The sequence below is a fragment of the Camelus ferus genome, chromosome 13 (genome assembly GCF_009834535.1).
Source record: "Camelus ferus isolate YT-003-E chromosome 13, BCGSAC_Cfer_1.0, whole genome shotgun sequence".
Lineage (NCBI taxonomy): Eukaryota > Metazoa > Chordata > Mammalia > Artiodactyla > Camelidae > Camelus > Camelus ferus.
In genome coordinates this window covers 25,575,789-25,592,509 of record NC_045708.1, presented here as the reverse complement: position 1 = coordinate 25,592,509, position 16,721 = coordinate 25,575,789, and the positions used below count along the sequence as shown (strand labels likewise).

The following is a 16,721-nucleotide window of genomic DNA, read 5'->3' as shown; positions in this document are numbered from 1 at the left end:
AGAGAACACTAACCTTGCCAGCACTATACTATCCCACAAGTACACATGTACCCAGTGCAATGCCTGCACACACATTTAATCAGTTTTGGAGAGACCAATTAAGGCCTGGGTATCAGTTACTGTGTGTGCCAAAGGCCCTCTGGCCCTCCCTGGCTATTCCCAGACACATACCAGGTAATACTTCTTGCTTTTGGGCGTGTACTCGGGATCCCACTCCTCCTCCCGGTTTCTCTTCTGAAAATCATTGCTGCTGCTGCTGTTGTTGTTACCAGAGTAGTTGCCTCTGCCCCAGCCTCTCCCTCTGGCTCGGAACTGCTGCGGCAATAAACGAGGGGAAAGGAACAAAGGAACCGTGTAAGGAATGGAGGAAAACAACTCCCCGTCTTCATTCAAACATCTTTTTGGCACGAAACAGACAGCTGTCCTCCAGTCAACATACTGGTCAACTGGTTTCCAGCCATTCCCTTTCTGTTCATTTCAAGTCTATAGACTAGACAGAGGCCAACATGGTGCAAGGGCCTCCCTACACACAGCAGGAGTCAAGGTAAGTGGGGAAGTTCAGACCAGAAGCCCTAAATGGCTTTCTGGCTAAGTGACTACGAATGGGGGTGGGCAACAAAAACTAAAAATGGAAAGCCCAGGGAATGGGAATCCAGATTCTAGGATCTCTAGGCTGGATTATGGGCATCAAAGGCAACAAAATTAGTATTCTGATAAGCACGTAATTAGAATTGGTGCGAGTATGGGGCTTAGAGAAAGGGAAAAGGGGCAGGGTCTTACAAAGGTCCCTCGAGCTCTGCCTCCTCTCTCACTTGGACCCACAAAGTCTTTGGTCCCCAGTCTTGATTTGTCAAAGCCCGTGGTACTCTCCTCTCTCTCCTCTGTCTCTTCAGTGTACTCTTCGGCTTTGTAGGAGTGGGATGACTGGGAGGAAGAAGATGACGACCTGGACCGGTCTCGTGCTCTCCGGTGCTTCCTATAAAACAACAGAAGAGCCACGGAAATCAATAAGCCTCTAAGGTACAGCCCTCAGCTAGGGGCTCATGGATAAGAAGCACAGGGCAATTAGGAATGTGTCTGTGATGAAGACACTGAAGCCAAGTAACCTGAAAAGCAACTCATCCCCAACACACCCACACAGGGAACCTGAAGAGCTTCCTCCCAATTCTGTCAGTCATGTTCAGGACACATCTGTGCCTGAACCTGTGATGAACATGGGACATACACAGGGGTAAGAACAAAACACAGTCCATGGCCCCTGGTAGCTCAGTGTAATATACATGCATGGATTAGAAAGGCAGAAGGAAACTAACACCGCGTTACTAGCCACAGCATATCTGGTACTGGGAAAGGCTTTATATATTGCCACCTGTTTCCGCTTTATATTAGCTTGCTTTCTTACAAGAACACGTCCTCCATGCAGTCGCTCTAAAGATTTAAAAAAAGGTGCCTAAACACTTTACACTGACATAGCAGGCATGCAGTAAATGGCAATTATGATTATTCAGTATTATTTTCCCCATTTTTTAGCTAAGAAGTTCAGGTGACACAAGAGTTGAGGAGACCTGGATTCAAACCTAGCTCTGACTAATTATATCACTACTCTACAAACCACCTTCCCTGAGCTCAAACAGGTTGTGTCATTAAGCACAGGATCTGGGGAAACTCTTCCCAGTTATTTCCCTTCCTTCCCTTCATCTGGAGGAAATTACAGACTAGGGCAAATTAGACTAACACAAGAAATCACTGTCTATGTACTAGAGGTCTAGGCCAGCCCTGCCACGTGCTGGTAGAGGAGGGTACCAGCTGCCTCTAAGGTGGCAGAAAGGCCAGGCTCCCAGGAGCAGAGGAGGACTTACAGGGAGAAGCCAGCCAGGTGTCAGTAACCTTTCATTACCCTCCTCCATTATGAAAAGCATCTTGCTTCCCTCTCCGGGAACTCCCAAACATCTGAGAAGACCTAAATATTTGAATCCTACTGGCTCTTTCTAGCATTTACTCATAAAAAGGGGAAACTGCAATAGAATTTCTTGTAACTCAAATGTCTGACTCCTAGAAATCAGTGCTACTTCAAGAGATTTTCAAAATTAAGAATCCAAAAGGCCACAGATCTGAGTCCCAACACTGCCTTTTACTAGTTATGTGACCTTGGGCGAGCCATTCTTATGAGAGAGAGTTCTTGTAAACTCAAGGGTGATAAACAATGAGAACAGTGACACACTATCATTTTTCTTCCTGCCCCAATCACAAAATGCTAGGGTTGCAAGAGATTTGTTCAAGGTCACACAGCAAGTCAGAGGTAGAGGCTTATGTCCCAGGGAAAGGAACTGGGTGGGACCAATAATTCTAGCCCAGTCCTGAAATGCTTGAGGGGTTCTGCTCCCTTTCTACCAGTGGCAGCACTGAAGACTACTGTACTCTCATTTCCATTCCCTATTGAGGATGATCAGATCCTTTATCTGTGGGCAGCCCTGAAAGCTGCTAGGGTTGTAATGTGTAAGTAACAGAGCAGAGGGGGAGACAAAGTGGAACAGAAGATCTGAGTCTGGACGTCAGTTGATACTGTGTGATCTTAGACAAATCATTCTGAGCTTACTTCTTTATCTTTCAAAGTGGGCAAAGTGGGTAGCCAGCCTACTGTCTAACTTAACTCAAAGGGCTGTTATCAGAAAATGGATATGGAAGTGCCTGCCAGCTGAAGTTCAGAAACAGCGTAAGTTGTGTTGCTTCTTACAGGAAGGTGTGGGGCTTCAACTCTTGCTACCTTTAATGAGACATGACTGAAAAATCATGGAACATTCAAAAACAGAAACAGAAACAACAAGATTGACATAAATGCTGTCCTATAAGTTCAACAATGCTACCTTTGTTTCAAGAATATTTGGAACACCTCTCTTGGAAGTGTCTGTGAAACTAGTCTGAAAGGCATTTAAGATCAACAGTCTTGTCCTATTTAGTTCCACCCTGTTTCTTTGACCAAACAGTGTTATTATTACCCTAACAACTTTGAGCCATTTCTAAAACATAACCTTCCCGAGAAGATTTGTGATGAGAAAGAGTATGTCAAAGAACATGTCTAAAACAAAAGCAAAAGGAATTCCCACATGATTCTCCACAATGCCCCTATAACCAGATTAACTGTTGATCTCCCAGGAGGCCTTCTCTGGACAAAGATCATGGCCACTTTCATGCAAAAGTTCTGTTTTCAAACCAGGGATCTTACTTGACAGTTAGAAGAAACTGCGTAAGTTGCTATCGTTCCTAACCTCGCGTTCTCTGGCTTGGAGGGTCTGTTCTACAGCCCAGTGGGGGCAGACAAAAGAATCCACTCAGGAGTCTGAATGAGGTAACAGACAGGGCTTACGTACTTCTGCTTCTTTGATCCTTTATGGGTTTTCTCTGTTTTCTCAGCTGACCTTTCCCGTGAGTGGCTTGAGTCTCGGGAATCCACTGATTCTCTTGATTTACCTCGTTTAAGATCTCTCTCCTTATGTTTTTTACGACGTTCAATATCAAGGCGGAGATCAACAGGATCATCTTTGTATTTTCCTTCACTCTGCCAAAGGAGAAATCAAAATTTAGGTTTTTGGGATTCAAGGCTACCAACTCAACCACCCACAAACTGTGGATCTACTCCAGTGGAGTGGTGCAGAGAAAGCCCTGGGAATGTGAGGCACCTCACCGGTGCTTGGGAGGGGTACAGGCTGTTCCACAGATGTCGCTTCTTAAGGATCCCTACAGAGCCCGAATCAGTTCTCTAAAATGATGATGATGATAGTCTTCTGCAAATACCTCCCCCACTACACACATATGTTGATCTTGCTCTGCTTTTTCTTTCCGTGGCCCAGTAATGACTCTGGCTAGCCACATGTTGAGAAGGCCAAAATCAGCTCTGGAGGGTGTTGGTTAGGCTGGCTCGGGCTTAGTCACCACTGAGAGTAGAACCACTATTATCTTTCCCCCACCTACACCGTGGCAGCCACCTGGGCCTATCCTCTACTTGCAATTATCTCTGAGTACTGAGTCCAAAGACAGACAATGGAAGACTTAAGCAGCCTTCCAAAATGTTTAGTTACACTGAGAAATTTCTCAAGAGAGATTATCGAAATAATGGAGAATTCATAAAGTGGCAATACCAGATCAAAGTTTATGAAAGAAAGAGAGGGAGAGAGAAAGAGAGGGAAAGAGGAAAGAAGGAAAGAAAAGAGAAGAAAAAAGAAAATCTTTTTTGCTAACTTCCTAGGAAGTTTAACCTATCAGGGTATGTATACTGCAGACACAGTAGGAGGCCAGCAACAGCAGTGGCAGCGGCCTTTCACCCTAAACTATCATGCCAAGGGCTTTCAACAGCTCTTAGGAAACTCAGTAAAAGCAGAGATACAAGGTGGTTTCAGGGACATTACACACTAAGACTTGTCTCATGGAAGTAAAAGCTCCCTAAAAAGAGGAAGGAAGGAGCAAGTAGTTCATCCTGTATTAACATTTTACTTACACAAACAACTAAGATTTCTGTTGAAGTGAAATTTAACTTTAACTAAACCAGAGTAAGCAGGTTTATCACTTGGTTTGTTTTGAGAGGGCATGGGGCCTCTGTACCCTCCAAAGACAAAAAGAAAAAAAAATAAACAAAAAAACAGCCTCAGCTCCCTTAGTGCACACAGCACTTCTAACGAGCAGACTCTGCAAGGCAGAGAGGACAGGATCTCTTCTGATGCTTCAAAACCTGGTGTTTCACATGGTTAGTGCCAAGCTGGTGGGTACTGGGAGGAAAAGGAAAGGGGGAAGGGAGAGAAGAGAGATTGTGCAAGAATGCCTCTCATCACATTCAACAACAAGACAAATTTGTTTGGAAAACTTGAAAATCAGTATTTTTTAGAAAAGGTTTCAGCAGCATCATAAGAGCCATCTCTAATTTTAAATTTCAACTGTATATGGGAATGATGGTCAATAAATACTAAGATTTTTAAAAACCCAAATCTAGTACTTCATAGTAAAAGACTGTATACAAGCTTTAACCTCTTAACAACAGTGTTTACGTGCACATCATTACAAATGCAGCTGGGCTATCAAAACAATGTTTAGCTTTAAAGTAACAGTAACCGACAGATGATAGATATGGTACAATGTTAGAAAAAAATCTGGACGAGCTGCTTAAAACAGTCTATTAAGTTAAGATATAAATATTTCACTCTCCTCTGACATGCATGTCTTTTTGAAATCATGGTTGGAAATAGCGCATGTATATAGTTGATTTGATAATACTTACAAGCAGAAAAATATCACATAAAGTTTCTTCTCTCATCATGGGCACTTGTTCCAAAACTCCTCTCTTTTTTTTCTCAAGCTCACCTCAATAGACTTTGGGGTCATTTACCATATTCTAACCACTTCACAAAGGTTGTTGATACATTTAATAAAAATTAACCCTTTGTAGTTCATTTTTAGAATTATGCCCATCCTTAAAAGAAAAACACAAACTTAAGTAGAGAGTAATTTAAACAAACACATTTCTGTCAAGTTCATGCCCAACGCACTCATTTTGTTGGAATTACTGATCAAAGCAACAGTTCACCTTGTAGCCAGGTTCCCGGGGACTTTTCATTTCATCATGAGCCAAACCATGTTTTCTGAATGTACTGGGGGAAATGTCTATCCTCCTAAAATTAAGAACAAATTGTTCAACATTCCATAGTGTGAATACAGCACTGGTAGTTCCTAAGTTGAGTAATGGACTTACAGGCATTCCTTTTTATTATGTTTCATAACTTACTTACATATACTTGTATTGTTTGCTTATATACTCATACTGTCCCATAAGAGCACGCACACACAGAAGCCCAACTTCCCAAACTCAGAGGAAATTTCTTATTCCCGCCCAGTACTGTTACAGCCAGGAAGACAAACTCAGCTACAGCCATTCCTATAATCTCAAATTCACATCAAGACTGTCTATGTATATGCCCTGCTACCTTCAAAAAGCAGCTTTCATCTTGGAAATTAAAATGGCCCATTATTCACCCATGAGATGAGGTCTGGGTGAGGAACAACTGCCTGGCATGACACACATCCCAAAAGACCCTAAATCCCAGACTGTTATGCAAACATGGTCCTCCTACCTACTGCAACAGGTTCAAGAGTTGACTGTTAAATAATCAAAGACAAGGCCAACTCTGTTTCTAGATAAAATCACTATTTGCTGAATAGAGTCCCACAACTGAAACCTGCTGGGCTTTTAAACCCTTTGGCATAATCCTACAAGCTCTGCCACCTCCTCCCCGCCCTGCTGCAAATTCTTCCAAAGGAAGAACTGATATATGAAATACACAGGCTGTTTAAAGAAATAACATTTACTCTACCATAGAAAGCTCATAGTGACCTCAGGTTACCATTTGCCAGCTCCCAAGAATACAAAGGTTCATTTATATCAAAAGGGCTGCTATCCTCAGGCCCCAAGTAAGAAACTTAATGGTCATTAAAGTATGCCTTTTCCACTTACAACTACAAACCACCGAGAGTCTGGAGGGCATTACACTAAATTCTGTTGCTAATGTTCCTAACAAGTGGCAAAACCAAGTTTATTATATGATGAGCAGTCTTCTATGATCACCTCTAGTGTAAAACTGAGGTCCTCACCTGTGTATCTCTGGGCTTTTCTTGTTTTTAGCTGCCTCCTGCTCAGTTCCTCTCTTTAGGTATTTAGTAAAGCGTTCATGCAATGTCATTCCTGAGGACCCAAAGTGATGCTCTGTGGGGAGTCAAAAACAAAACAAGTCAGGTTATCAAAGGTAGAACCAACATTCAACTCCTCTGCACCGACCTGCAGCCACAGAGATACAACTAGTCATCAAATCCATATGACAAACATACTAGGAAGAGGAAGGAAAAATGGCTGGTTCAGACACATTCCACAGTTGAGCACTGGATTTCCACTATAGGACATGGATACAAAGAGAGGAAACTGGAGCTTGCTATCCCTTGAATCAGAGCACCAACTCCTGGCCGGAGTTCCAATTTCAGATGGAACTGTAACTGGCCCAAACCTAGCTTCTACATCACATGCCCCAGCCCGCCCACCTCTATTTGCCTGGGATATGGCAGAAAAATGTGGGGAATAAATCCATACCACAAGATCTACAGAACACCTCCAGAGTCTTCTACCTACTAAACAGGAAAAGACAGAGGTGCTAGAAAAGCTCCTTTCCATACCTCCTTTTTCAAGCATTTTAAATCTTCACATGAAGGACTTAACCTATTCTCGTGATCACAGGTTACCACTAGCATTTCATAATGTTCAGCTCTCTAATTAAAAAATAGAAACACCTCCCTGGAAGAAATTTCCTTCAAACCAGTCCCCAGCTTTAAAGGCTGTATCTATGAGATAAAGGTCCCCAAAGACTCTCTCATTCACCCACTTACCTTTCTGCTTATTAAAGCAGCAGCCAAGCATGTGGAAAGGGGGCCTGAGCAGGCTGGGCCTGGACTCACCTTTAACATGGTGAACAATGGTCACGATGTGCTGGGCAAACAGTTCTGAGGGGCTCCGCTGAGACTGAGCCGACTGTATGTGTTGGAAAATGGATCGAAATTCCTGTTCCTTTTTGTTGCTATGAACTAGATCCCGACAAAGCTTGCGCTCCTGAGCCAGTAAGCCACTGGGTCTGAAAAAGAAACATGGGAAGGCCCAATGTAACAAGATATACAGAAAGTCAGAACATTTACATCCTAAAAATGCAAAGCTTGCTTTAAAAGAGTTTTAAATTTATCCAGAGTTCCTTTTTTTCCTTCCTACCAAAATTCTAAGTAACCCCAATGCACCACAGCTATGAAAAAAGGCACCCAAAACCTATCTCTTCCTTTCCCCCGACTCAGAATCTTTTATAGGAACAAATGGGCAAGAAGCAGCATTAAACCTCAGTCACTTTCCTTTGGAGGGTGTTACACATGACAGATGGGAAGACATTTTAAAAGATCAACTAACTTGGCCAGCCAGGGCCACAGTGAAGTGACAATGAAGCAGGAGTGGCAGACTTCCAACTGGCTGTACAGTTTTTACAGTTTTACACCAGGTGAGAAGCACTCTTTCCTGAAGTGCTCATGCCCCCAGCCCCAACTTTAAAACTGTCATATTATTTGATGGAGGCCTGTACTGACAGACACTGTGACTTAGCTAAGAATGGAGAAATGGATCCTGCATGGATCCACAAGTAAGCACTTGAAAAGAAAACAGGACGGGGGTGGCTGGGTGTGTGTGTGTGTGGTGTGTGTGGTGTGTGTTGGGGGTGACGAATAGAGGGCAAGAGAGAAGCAGAGGGGATCCGGTACTAAGAAAGCCAGTCACTAAAGACTAAAAAGACACTTCACCACCACTGTGATACTGCCCCCAACACATAATCGCTCAGTGACACACACACACACACATACTTCTCCATTGATAACATTGATAACAGCAGGGGAAGTACAGGAGGGGCCTGTTCTAGTTCCACAATGACTTCAGGGAGAGAGAGGTTAGGAGACAACACTTAAGATACTAATACCTGAGGGTCAAGACAGACTACATCTCACCTTGCAAGGTCCTCATCAAAAGAGTCCATCCGGACATTGACCTGGGCCTCTCGAGTAATGGAAAAGGAGGACTTTCCTGTGGAAAAGTCTCCTTTGGCTCCTAGCTTCTCTCGGCTCTCAGAAGTCTTTCTCGGCGGAGGCGATGAGCTTTTCTCCTGGACTGCTTTGTAAGCAGTCACTCGGAAATTTTTTTCAGGCACAAATCCTCTGTGGCCACTTTCCGTTCTCTTGGGCCCTCGATCCTCCTTTTTGGATCTCTCTGAGAAAGACTCCTCGTCCAACTCCTCTGTTTTTCTCTGCTTTTCTTTCCCTGGAGGTGCGTACACCAGGCCCTCCCATTTGCCTGACTTCTCCTCCTCCTGGTTTTTGTTTGCACCTGCTATGACTTTTGACATAAATTTTGGTTCATCATCAAACTCAGATTCCTTCCTTCCCTTAGCCTTGTCTTTATCTTGATCATCCATCTCCTCCTTATGGAAGTCAGCCATCTTCTTCTCAAAGTCATCTCGGAGCTTATACCTTTTGGGAGACTGGCTCCCCCGAAAAGGCTTCTCAGTATCAGTTTTGGGAGCAAACGGATCAGATTTCATTTTTGTATCACCCAAGCCCGTATCAGAGAAGCTCCCTTTCTCTTTCATTTTCTCTTTATCAGTATTTGTTTGTTTCTGTTCCTTATCTTTTCCATTCTCAGTCTTCTGCTCATCCAGATATCTAGTTACGAAAACACAAGGGAGACACACAAGAGTCTTAAGCAACCTGGTCTAAAACAGAATAGCAACATATGGTCTTAGGTTTTTGATTCTTTAACAAGCATGTCTTCTGGATTCCAGTGTTACCAAAGGAGTTTCTACCTGGTTACTTCCTACTGATTTCTGAAAAATTGCTCTTCACAGATCTATGAACTTGGCATTTAAGAGAAAAATACATGGTCCATGGAGTTGTGTATTACAAAAACAATCAAAAGGAAAATAGCAAAGGGAATTTTTAGGATACTAAAAAACAAAAACCTACTTACCTGTAAGTGGTCTAGGAAAAAAAAAATTAAGGTCTTATCCAACCTTCACTCAGTCACTTAAAATCTGCTTTCAGCAAAGTTAACATAGAATGTTCAACCTTGGACTGTTTTGCTTTTATACACTCACATTTGGAAATATAAGTCTCAAAAGAGACTTCAAATTTGCTTCAAGTCACCTAGAAGATCTAAATATGAAATATACTGCAAACACAAATAAAAACAAAATACATGTTAATTGAGGGGAGAGGGCAAAAATCATCCTACTCATTCTTATGGAAAAGCAGATCTCATGCCTAAGTGTTCTAATTAGATTCGCAATCCTGGCAAGGAACAACATTTGTATTTTAAAGTAGACTTATTGAAGGCTGGAAAGTACAGATTCTGAATGTCTCATTTGTACCATTAATGGAGAAAGTCTAATCAAGTTATAGTTGCATTAATACAGCAAAGAAGAACCAAAGGACAGCAGGGCATCAAAGAACATGCTAACAGGAGAAAAGGAAAAAAAATGGGCGGGGAAACACCTGCTCCTTAAGTCCCTCTTGACAACCTAGTCCCAGTGCAATTTCCCTGTTATATCTCTCTGCCATCCCAATCTATTCAACCACACAAAGATTCAGGTTCCAACTCACCACGTCCCCCAGAGTAGAAAGACAGAAGCACTGTTATGTCCTCTCCTAACATGTAGCCTGGTTGGCTTCTACTGGGACATACACCCACCTTGTGATTTTAAAACAAGGTCTTCCTGGACTAATCTTTGGACTTTCCCATTCTGCCCAGTCTCAACTGGAGGGTGTAAGGGTGCAGCTCTTCACCATGATGGGCTGATGCAGATTGATCACAGTAGATGGTGGGTCCTAGAGGGTCTAACAGCTCCAACAGTCATTCATTTTGGTAAGACTACATTTCTTTGATAGCAGACCCACAAATCTCTACTGTTCTCTGGCTTACGCTGGTAGACTCCAAGGCAAATTTTAAATGTGAAAATATCACTGCAGAGTAGTCTAAAGAAACTTCATGCTGCAATACAAATTCAGGAAGGTAGCAAAGCCAGAGTTAAGCTAAAGGTTTCCTTGGGTGATGCTTTAAAGTTCGTTAAATGAAAAGTTTAGGAAATGGGGAATTACCTTATTACCATTAATGAGAGCTCTAAGGTCACATTACAACTGAACTGCCAGCTGGTAAGATAAAAACACAGCAAGACAGGGGAAACAAGATACTTGCCTCTTTGTATAGGCTGCTCCTCCTGGAGCAGCACCCTCCTCTTTCTGAGATGAGCCATATGTGGAGCCAGTGGATGGTGGACTCTTACCCACGGGGCTCTTTTTGGATGGACTCAAGGACCCCGAGCTGTGGTCGTACTGACCTTGGTGTGTCCCAGCCTGGTACCCAGCACCACTCTGCAGAGTTGAGCCCATCTGGGATGTGCTGGAAAGTGGAGGGCTAGGTTTTGGCACAGGGCTAGGACGGGGTGACCGTCGCCTCACCACCACAGACTGAAGGGGGCTTTTGAGAGCAGGGCTTCGCTCCCGGGGACTCAGCTCGGAAACTGCTGAGGACCGTGATGCAGAACCAGCACTGTATGTGGTGGCATCTGGCCATGGCTTTGAGCTCTCGGAAGCTTTTGTGTCTTGAGAGGTGCCTCCAGAGAACGCCTGCTCCTTGGCCTCATCTCCCTGGTTATCCCCAGCAGCCTGAGACGGCCGGCTATCCTTGGAAGAGGACTTTTTCTCCTTTGCAGACTTGCGCTTAGAAGATTCAACTCGGCTGTGGTTGGAGGAAGAACGAGAGGATGACGAGCGCCTTGACCTATCAGAGGAAGACTTATCGGAGTTTCTAGAATGGCTCCTGGACCTTGGTGAAGGGGACCTTCTCTTTGGGGACCGGGATCGGGAACGGCCGCGACGAGGACTGTATGCTTGACGGTAATTCTGCCAATTCGAGCGGTAGTTTCCATAGCCACCTCGGTTATACTGGCCCCAAGGATAAAAGCCTCTGTTGCGCCCACGGAAATAATAGGGCCTTCTATACCCTCTGTTGTGACCTCGGAAATCCCGATTCTGATATACTCTTGGATGATTTCTCTCTCTGTTATGAGCTGGAGAATATGATCTGGAGCGAGACCTAGAACTGAAAGGGGGATGGAGGAGGGAAGAAATGTTTGAATTTTTTTAAATTTTATTTTATTATTATTTTTTAATGAAGGTACTGGGGATTGAACCCATGACCTCATGCATGCTAAGCATGCACTCTACCACTGAGGTACACCCTCCTTCCAAGATGTTTGAAATTTTGACACAAGCATTTTTATTCAAGAAAAACCCACCAACAAAGAGGTAAATCCCTGCTTTTAAGTATCATTTGTTTTCAAACAAAGGGTACAAATACTTAATCCTACTCTAATGGCCACATTAAGTACAAAAATACAAACAAGAATCACTTTAAGAATGAGACACTGAAATTGCTTCATTAATATTGTAGCACATTCTAAATAGAGATGTATTTCTATAGTGACTGAAAGGATATCAAAACTTTCTTAATGTAGTTCTAAACAAACACCACTTTAATAATAAAGCATGCTAACTGCTTAGTTTCACAGGCTCAGGGGATTTTATAGGTAGGTCCCTAGGCCACTGGAAGGAAGGAAGAACTGCAGGCTGTGGTACCCAGACAGGTAACTATTCAGGTCCTCTGGCCCCTACATTGCTATAACACTCTACTCCCCAACCTATCCACCTCTTTCTGTATGGGCAGGGCTAATTTCTTAGATTTCACTAAGACCTGGGTTTATAAAGAACAGTTACAACAGGGCTAAACCAAAGAACACTTAAAAAGGGACTTAGAGAAGGCATCTGTTCAAAGTTGAAAAGAATTTTAACCAAAATTATATTAGCAAAGTGTGCAATTTTTTTTTTAAACTGTGGATCTGGAAATGGTCTCCCTATTTATATTTAGAAGGTCAAGTTTCTGTGGCTGAACTACAAGACCTTACCAGGTGCCACAAGAGGGCACCATCTGACCGTAAGACATCCAAGCATACAATAGGGTAGCAAAGACAAACTACAAAAAAAACCCCACACTTACACATCATTCAGGTCAATCTAAAGCCTAGGGTTGTATTCTTCATTTAACAATACAGAACTCTAATTTAGCAAAGGTACACTTCCACAACTTTGGAGATTCGACAGTAACCTAACTGTAAAAATTACATGTTCACAAATGCCAGGCTTGTCAATGACAGGGACCTCTGTTTCCATTAAAAAGCCAAAAACTGTGTGTTGGTATAAAAATCCACTGGCATTCTTCAATACCACCTGACCTGTTAACTATGATATAGAGCATTAACATTAATCACTACTCCTAAGTAGTCAGCTAGGAATATGTACAAGTACTAGAAAACTCCAAAAGTATTTCTTTTATATATAGAATAAAAACCCTTCTCATACCAGACCTGACTGGAAAGAGATGCCCACCTGTTAGTTTTATAAATAACTCCATTTAGCAGAAATGACAGGTTTTAACAACTAAATAAAATGTTATTTAAAAAAAAAAAACTTAATCTAAAGAAGATAAAGTGGGACTGGTCTTCCACTCCATACGACCCACGGTGCTCGGTTCTTTATATACCCCAAGAACAACAGGAACTGGCAAAGATGCATCATACTGCTGGCTGTTAATGGTTGCTTTAAGTACAATTAAAAAAACCTTACCTTTTATACTTTTCATTTGAAAACAGTAACAATATAAGAAAAGAAGGAGAGGCAGATGCAGGCTATAAAACTGAGTATGACCCAATTAAATGGCTATACTTGAGAGAGGTGATGCACCACCAGCACTAAGGAGGGTTTAATTCATGTTCCCATCCTCAGAGGCTACTGCTGCTTCTGTCACCAATTACTAGTGAGGGCCCTGCGGCATACTGCATCCAAAACCCGCAGTCACTGCACAGATGCAGGAACATGAGTCTCTGCAGATTGCAAATGAAGTTATTTATGAGAAGTCACTTAAAAGGATACAGTCTGCGAAATACAAGGAAACAATCAATGTTCTCCAGTTCTGTAGAACTCAGCAGTTAAGTTAATTTAAATGTATGGTTTCTCAAACTCTCTGGATAGTATACTTTCCTTGTAGGAGAAGGAAAACAAAAGAAAAAAATCATGAAACAGATAAGCCAGAAATAAAAACTAAATATCCAGTGGCAAATTTATCTGTTTCTAAAAGAGAAGTCAGACCAGAATCAAGTATAAAAACATGTTTTCTAGTGGAGATTATCCTCCAAAATAACAACCTTCTAGGTATAGGAAAGACAGTACATAAAGTGGCTCTAAACCGACCCCAGCACATATTGCCTGCCTAAGACGTTTGCCCCTCATTTGCCAAGTTGATGACCATGCCCAATGATTTGTAGAACATAGGAGAAGCGATCTGTCCACAACTCTAGTTATTACAAATACTTGAGTTGGTTAATATTTTTCAATCTGGTTTATGTCAGTTCAATTTTCTCTCTGTTTCGATTGTACAGCCTCTTGTTTTGAACCAATTTAATTTCCATTTGCTAGATTAAGTTTTAAAAGGTTATCTTTAGAACCCTCTTCTTTTGGGAGGAGATAGGGGTGGAATTTTACTTACAAAGACTGACACAATTGGGCAACAACTAGACTCTATCTAGCACAGGGCTTGAACAAAGCCTGGTATAAAAATGTGTGCCCAAGAAACATGTGAGAGAAAATTAAGCTAGGACTGGTTACCCTGAAGATGTAATGTTATCTTAAACAAAAAAACCAACTTGTACTTCTTTTGAGGGAGAGACTCAAAGTTTGTAAACTTCCTGTCCTACATTACATGGGAGTCATCAATAGTCATTCACACCTACTTTCTGTTCAATCTCTGCTCTGAAATTAATTTTCAGACAGGCTTCTCCAAGATTCCATTTAAGAATTAACTTGTTTTTGTTGGGGGGTAGAGGGGAATCCTACCAACCATTTGTTTATAAACTCTTAAAAACCATCAACTAGTCCTGAGGTTTATTTTAAATTTCATAATGAATTCATTTAAGGATTCAAGATACTCATCTGAAATAACCAGGAGGGGTTCCAAGTGGCAAAACTGAGAAATTGTGTCCTTGCCTACTGCAACTCTGACAAAAAGAATGAAACTGTGCAGAGTCCCCCTTTGGTATTTAAATACATCAATATTTCTCTAATGCACATACAGAAACTTACATTAACTAAAAGGTTCTTATCTACTCACAAAAGGAAATAAAAGTTAAATGAAAAACTGAACTCACAACACATCAAAAAAGGAAAAGACGTTGAAGGTTTGGTACCCTATTCCAAGACATAACTGAAGAAGGGAAATAATCCAACTAAAGGTGTAGAAACTGAATTAAAGAATATTGACAATAAATTGAAAAGAATTACTTGCATATTTAGTAATGTCTACAATAGTGATTTTCAGGTAGCCTAAGATGTGTTTTTACTTAACAGATGCAGCTTGTTAGTAACTTGCAAATTGGATGTACACAAATGATTCCTGGTAAGTTTATTTTATTGTTATTTATTAAGATTATTTTAGTGGGTTAAGGCTTCTTTTCCTTGCAGTGTTGATCATACTATTAGTCCTCTTAATTTCTCTGCTGATGATGCAAATAAACTTTGGTCCAAGCCTCCAAAATTTACTTCACTGAAAAATAATCAGGTGTAGAAATTTGAAGCAAGCAGCTTAAGTAAAAATTAAATCCCTTTCTTCCAAAGTGGATGAAAAATAGTATGTTCTGGCAGAAGAGAAAAGGAATTAGGCAAACAGCATGGCAGTCAAAATTGATTTGGATTTGTAGCATTTGAAAAGACCTGGAATATTCCTACAGCTAACACTCCACCTCAAACTAACACCCCACCCTCTACTTGACACCCACAGAGTCTAACAAAAGATCTTTAAAGACCCATATTGACAGATCAATGATCTCAATATATAATCACACCTCCTTACCTCAGCCTGCGCTTCCTGGAACGAGAGACAGATCGACTTCGGGACCGAGACTTCGAAAATGAACGAGAACGAGATCTTGACGCAGATCTTGATCGAGAAGAGCGAGATCCAGACTTCGATTTGTTTGTTTTTGACATCTCTGAAGAGACAGTCACTTTTCAATTACTAATGTAAGAAAACAGATTTAAACAAGTAAGTTAGTCCCTTTGCAAACTTCTTTGGACACTTAGAAACAAACAAAAAAAATGAAATGACTGTTTGAAAAAAAAAAAAACTCTTTGCCCTTTTATCAGGGGGCAGGGGTGGAGGGTGGGGTTCTCAGCAGTACAATTCCAAACACACCAACAGCAGCAAATGGAAAACCTGACCTGTAGCTCTAACTGGGGTACACCATTAAACACTGACAAAAATGAGGGGAGCAATGGATAATCTGGTACACATAGTCTTTTCTCAATAAACAGACAAGTTTTGCAAATTAAGTTAGCTGTTCATCAAAGTACTGATATGACCTGAGACAGGTTTCTCAGTTCTAATACAAGAAACTCTACACAATGATATCCTGGTTATAGAGTACATGGTACCTCTGACCATTTCCCTACTTCCTGGACCCTCAAGCCATGAAGTATATCCTTCATATTTCCAAAGAAAAGATTTAAAATGTAAGAGAATATTCTCAAATATTCTGACACTGCAACAGTATGTACTACATCCTATAAAATACAAGATATTAATCATAAACATAGGGCCACAGTAATTTAAAAAGAGAAGAACCATCATTAGCTTGGACTCAACCTTCTTCCCATGAAAAAACAAAACTGTCTTCTTCCTTTTTTTCAAAGATCACAAAGCTAGTTAACAGCTAAAACAGACCCAAACTCCAGGGCTTATTGTATCACACCTTGCTGCCTGATAGCTTAACAAAAAATTCTTTTAAGTGATGTTGCTACTGGCTTGTGAAGGGAAAATAATAATCAACGAACATTTCACCATCCCCTACCTCTCAGACTTCCTTGTTCTTCAGATCTCAATTCAAGAGCTATCTCCTCCAGGGCCAGGTTTGCCTTGACCACCCAAACAAAAGTAGCCACCCAATCAAAAGTAGCCACCCAGTCATTCTCTAAGGTCTAGTCCAGTATCTTGTTTTCTACTTCAGAAC

The 16,721-nt window shown here is 41.5% G+C and overlaps 1 protein-coding gene across 6 annotated transcripts in view; it reads right to left on the bottom strand.

The window, feature by feature from the left end:
• The window catches only part of THRAP3 (thyroid hormone receptor associated protein 3), a 65,029-nt gene that overhangs the window by 3,231 nt on the left and 45,077 nt on the right, over positions 1-16,721 (bottom strand). For 5 of the 6 annotated variants that reach the window (XM_032495950.1, XM_006186322.3, XM_032495949.1 and 2 more), the window contains 9 exons: positions 15,566-15,730; positions 10,802-11,707; positions 8,563-9,273; positions 7,486-7,658; positions 6,634-6,745; positions 5,573-5,657; positions 3,369-3,556; positions 781-976; positions 172-315 (listed from right to left, as the gene is read on the bottom strand). In XM_032495950.1, coding sequence (XP_032351841.1) covers positions 172-315; positions 781-976; positions 3,369-3,556; positions 5,573-5,657; positions 6,634-6,745; positions 7,486-7,658; positions 8,563-9,273; positions 10,802-11,707; positions 15,566-15,702 — 2,652 coding nt within the window. In that variant the 5' untranslated portion in view covers positions 15,703-15,730. The remainder of the gene's footprint in view (positions 1-171; positions 316-780; positions 977-3,368; positions 3,557-5,572; positions 5,658-6,633; positions 6,746-7,485; positions 7,659-8,562; positions 9,274-10,801; positions 11,708-15,565; positions 15,731-16,721) is intronic. The other variant, XM_032495951.1, reaches the window with a different exon arrangement.